This window comes from Centrocercus urophasianus, unplaced genomic scaffold (assembly GCF_019232065.1).
Source record: "Centrocercus urophasianus isolate 14NV4802_14NV808 unplaced genomic scaffold, USGS_Curo_1.0 seq_28, whole genome shotgun sequence".
NCBI classification, from domain to species: domain Eukaryota; kingdom Metazoa; phylum Chordata; class Aves; order Galliformes; family Phasianidae; genus Centrocercus; species Centrocercus urophasianus.
Genome location: NW_024884844.1, coordinates 6,201,065 through 6,206,084, shown reverse-complemented (window position 1 = coordinate 6,206,084; position 5,020 = coordinate 6,201,065). Strand labels below are relative to the sequence as shown.

The following is a 5,020-nucleotide window of genomic DNA, read 5'->3' as shown; positions in this document are numbered from 1 at the left end:
TGTAGGGGTCGCAGATCATGCGGCAGGTGCCCATCATCTCGTAGTGGGCACCGCTCTCGGCGGGCGCCTGCAGCAGCAGCAGGGGTACGGCGACGAGCAGAGCGACGGCCATGGCCAGGGCGAGCCCGGCGGCGGCCAGCAGCCGCCTCCTCCGCTGCCAGAGCCGGGCGGCGAGAGAGAGCAGGTCCTCCTTGCCTCCGTGCGAGGTAATGGTGGCGCGGGGGCCGGCCGCTCCCTGCGGGGGGGGACGGCGAGAGAAGGCGGTGAGCCCCCCGCCGCCGGCGCCTCCCCGCTCAACCCGCTCGCCCCGCCATTCCGAGAGCCGCCGCCCCGCTCCGCTCCGCTCCGTTCCTTCCGAGGGGGCGCGGAGCCCGGGGCGCCCGGCGGGGCAGGGCCGGAGCGGGGGCGTCGCGGAACGGCCGCCCCTCGTCGCCGCCCCGACGTGCGGGGGGAGTGGAGCGGACCCACCTGCGGGGCAGCGCCTCTCGCCGGGGCCGCGTGCGGTCAGCTGCCCCCGCGTGGGGCGGGCCGACGCAGGGGAGAGGCGGCGGGACGCTCCCCGATGCCCCCCCAGTTCCCCCCGGATCCCTCTCTCGTCCGTCCCGTCCCGCCCGCCCCTCGCGGCGCGATTCGGGGATTCTCAGGCGCATCCAACAAGCGGCCGTCTTACGCGCGGTGACATCGTCCCCTCGGCTCCCTCTGCTCCTCCCGTCCGGCCGCGGCCGCGCAGAGCCGCGCGGAGAGCAGCGCGGCTGCACCGCACGCCCCTTCCAGCTCGGTCCCCCCACCCCCCGGCTGCCAGGTGGGAGAGCGGCGTTGCGAGGAAATACCTTCCACAGAATTCTCGTTGTATGGGTTTCCCTCTGTGTGTTGGCTCCAAACCAAGCGCTAGTGGGATTTTTATTTTTTTTTTTATTCCCCCCGTCCCATAAATTGTAATTCGTTGCCTTTGATGTTCTGGTTAAGCGGTGGTAGTGCAGCCGAAGCTCTCGCAGCTTTGCATTCTTTCAGGGATCTGCCCCCGGAATATACACTGTGCCCAGCAGCGGGGCTGAGATGAGGGCACAGGGACTGTGTGAGGTCCAGGGAGATCTCTGCATTTGAGTGGGAGATGGGGGAGTTCAGAATGGGTACTGCGCAGCTGAACACAGCCCTGGGACTCTTCTGTGGCTCTCCTTGGAGTTAAAGAGGGGACAGCAGGGCAATCCCAGCAGGCATGCACCTGAGGATCGCGTCTCACTCTCTCTGGTGTTATCCTGGAGTCATTCAGGTTTCGCTGCACTGCTGCTGGGATCAGGATTCAGCCCGGGCCCTCCAGAACTGTCTGAATCTTTCATGTCTATGTATGCGAAGCTGGTAGGGGAATTAATCCCATAAATGCAAAGCCTTTCCCCGTGTGTCGTACTGGTAGTCACACCGGAGTAAGGGTGTCTGTTACTCAGCACACTGCCACTGAGTGTTTCAAGAGGCAAAGTTGTGACAAAGCTGTAAATCCTCTTCCTCTCTTCTGAATTAACAGCTGCATCCTGCAGTGTTATTATCCAAAGCCTTGTAACATGTAACTTGTCCAAAGCCTTGTAATGTGATTTCTAGTCACTGTTTCTGTTTCAGCCCTAGTGTAATTTTCCATGTAATAGCTGCATTACATACAAATACATTCGCAAATAAGTGATGCCACTTTGTTGATCATCCCTACTTACGTGTCTGCTAATTTCCCTTTTGTTCAAGAATTTGTCACTAGCTCAGCTCTCCCTGTACGTGAGTCTTCCCTGTCCCCCCTGCTCTCTGCAGCCCTCACCACAACATCTCTAATCTCCTGTTTTCCAAAGGCAGCCGCTACACCGTCGCTTTGCTAAACCTTTTTCTGAATAATTAAGTGCCTGTATTATTTGGGCTCTGGTGCAACTTCCCCGTTTCCATCGGCTCCCTCCTCTAATGAGGTGGCCAGTGCTGGGAACTTTATTCCGAGCGGAGCTCACAGGTCCCTCTGCAAAGCCGCAGTAATTTGTAGAGCAGCGTCTGCTGTGCCCGCGGATCAGCACAGGCAGAAGCAGAAGTGTTGTTCCAACTTACAGCGGAACAGTTCTTAATAAGGGAAGTTAAGCGCTCAAACAAGCAGGCAGAGGAGATTATGGTGATATCGGCACTGAGGTGTCCAATTTCAGCAGTTTTGATTAGGAATAATTTTATCACTGCTCTGTAATGCAGTGAGAGGGATGGAGTGCCCTGTTAATCTCTCTGTCAGATTGCTTTAAGGTAAACAGTGATTTCAGCATTGTCTCCAGGAGGATCCATGTTTCAGCCCTAACTTGGTGGCAGCAGGTGCTGCCAAGGTAGCCCTGGGGAGGTGAGGTGGCTGTTGCCATGCTGTGACATATCTGGGGCTCTGGGTTAAAGCACTCTGGTCTGGAGATCCAGTTTTCCACCCAGAGCTGCTGCTTCATTGGGTCCACATCCTCACCTCAGCAGCTGGCTTTGTGTGGCTTTCTTCGGCCACGATTGATGAAAGTTTTGGGTGACATTGCCATCTGACCCCCTGAAGTGCTTCATTCTTCCCCTTTCTCAAATCACAAGACTCACAGGTTATCACTGATGGAATAAATATTCTGAAACTTTGTGCATTCAATAGCTGGTAACACATAATGTATGCACTCCTGGAAAGTGAGCTAAAGTACTCAGATCTCACTAAAACTAGGTGTGTATGATATGATTTCCATTCACAGCATGTAGAATACGAAGATGCTAATTGCTTCCACTTGATAGTAAGCTTATCTTTCACCTGCCACTATCCCCATGAACATCACCCTATAGGTTTTGACCCACCCTGGGGATTCTGGCAGCAGCACGGTGCTGCACTGAATGTGGAGGAACTCTTAGGGGAGCTCTTGGTACCCATCCCCAGAGCAGACTCTCAGAGTGAGGGTGAATACAGCCCTCCTTCCCCAACCCTCTGCTTCTCAGCGTGCTCTCACAAACTGCTTGAGGAGAAGCAGGTTGGCCCTAGATTTGTCTTGTTCAATTTGTCTCCTTGGATAACTAATGCTTTTCCAGTGTGACTGCTGGGATAACTCCGCACTGGCGATACAACCAAGCATCTGTTTCTGTAATTGAGCTGGGGCCTTCCGTACGACATACAAATGATGAAAGCACATTTCTGGTAAACATCGGATTAACTCCAAGCAGTGAAGACTGACATTTTAGCAGGCAGTTGGATATCAGGGAATTTGGATATCTAGCAGGAGGCAGAGATCCTTCCCGTGAAATCTGAACGTAACACGTGCACATTTGGTCAGTGTGGATGAGACCAAACCGTTGGCAGAGTCTCCCGCTGAGCACCACCATCCGTCTCATGAGCCCTCTGCAATGCCTCAAGCCTCTGTAACTTCTAAAGAGGGAATGGGGAGGCTGGAAGGTCAGAGAGCTAAAATCAGCCCTGTTATGCATATCCCTTATCTTCATTTAGCAATGTTTCCACACCCAACAATTAGGCTAATTATTTCTATTCTGTGAAGGAAAAAATTGCTGCGGGGATTTGATGTGCAAGGGCAGCTGGTTTAACCAGGATGAAAGACAAACATTATAAACACTTCTGAAGTGCATTTGGGCTTCCCTCTGGGAGTCAGCTAAACCTGCAGTCAGGTACCAGAGAGAATTCATCCCCTCAAGACAAAGACAAGAGTAAAATCAGGAAGGAATAATAGCCAAATGCGCAGGTGTGACAGATGGCATTGAGCAGACATCTGTGGCATCGCGTTCTGCAGCCATGCTCAACTTTAACCATACATCCCTCAAAAATTAAATGCATCCCTCTGTTAATCAGGTAGCATAAAGAGGGAGATGTGAGGGTCAGAGAGCCAAAGCTAAGCATGTTGGGACACGTGCCTTTGGGATGCTTAGGCATCAATAACCAGGCTAACAGAGGTGGTTATTTTTGAGAAAGCCTGGTTAACCCAAGAGAAAGATTCACAAAGATGGCTCCGTAAGACTTAAAGAAGGTTTGATTAAAACATGGTAAAATTTTCCCAACATATGTAGTCACCAATGATGATTGATCCAAAATGAACAAATTAAAAGCATGACAATGGGCTTTATTTAGAAGCATTCTGACCTTTCTCGTATGACTCGTGTCCTGCTGTCTCGTTACTTGTCACTCTCAGTCACTGTATCTCGCTTAAATGAGAAGTGTAAGCTCTCCAGGGCATAGGACTGCATCTTTTTTTCATCTGCTTTGTACAAAAATGCGGCAGGGAGACTCCTAAAACTGTTACACAAAACACAAACAAAACATTTTAGCTTCAGTTTTGCACTTGAGTGAATTCTTTCGCCAGGAAAGAAAAACACAAATCTCCTGTGTGAATATCAGCAGGAAGTTCTTTGTTCACATAAGCCAAATGTAGACTAAACCACAGCCATGGAAAAGCAGAGATCTCCTCAGCAATGAGGCTTATTAGATTGTGGTGTATTTCCTGGGGGGGAGCAGTGGAGGCTGCAGTGCTTGGGGTTCAGAGGGCGAGGTTGGGCAGAGCCAGTGACTGCACTGCAGGGCTCCGTCCCCGCTGGCAGGAAGATGGATGCAAAGCCCAAACGATCTTTTCTGTTTTGTTCCTCTATGATCCTTATAAGAGAGATTGATGCTGACAGCATCCAGGTGGCGTGCCCATGACTCAGCTGTCACGTCACCGCTTACAGCTTTAAGCCAGTGAGTCAAGGAATGAAAAACAGGTGGAAGGAGGAGGAGAGCCCTCCTAAAGTGCTCACCTCCAGCCATCTCTCTTCGAGCGAACAGAGCCAATTGCAGACCACAGAGGCAAGGAAGAAGGAGAGGCAATGACAGAAGGAGCGGCTGGTCACCTTGCTCCAAAGGCAGCGAGCATCCTCCCTGCCCTGCGTGGTGTGGCAGATAAGCCTGGGGTGAGTTAATGTGCTTCTCTGAACCAGAATTGTCCAAGTTACGTGGTAGGTCTGGGGCCTGCTGAGACTTGTGAACATGCTGTGGCTGAAACAAGTATTAAATCCATCA

At 52.2% G+C, this 5,020-nt stretch overlaps 1 protein-coding gene across 1 annotated transcript in view; it reads right to left on the bottom strand.

Moving 5' to 3' along the window:
- Positions 1-112, bottom strand: part of C1QL2 (complement C1q like 2) — a 1,026-nt gene extending 914 nt beyond the window's left edge. Inside the window, 1 exon segment of the mRNA XM_042827359.1 lies at positions 3-112. Coding sequence (XP_042683293.1) covers positions 3-112 — 110 coding nt within the window.
- Between the last annotated feature and the right edge of the window lie 4,908 nt (positions 113-5,020).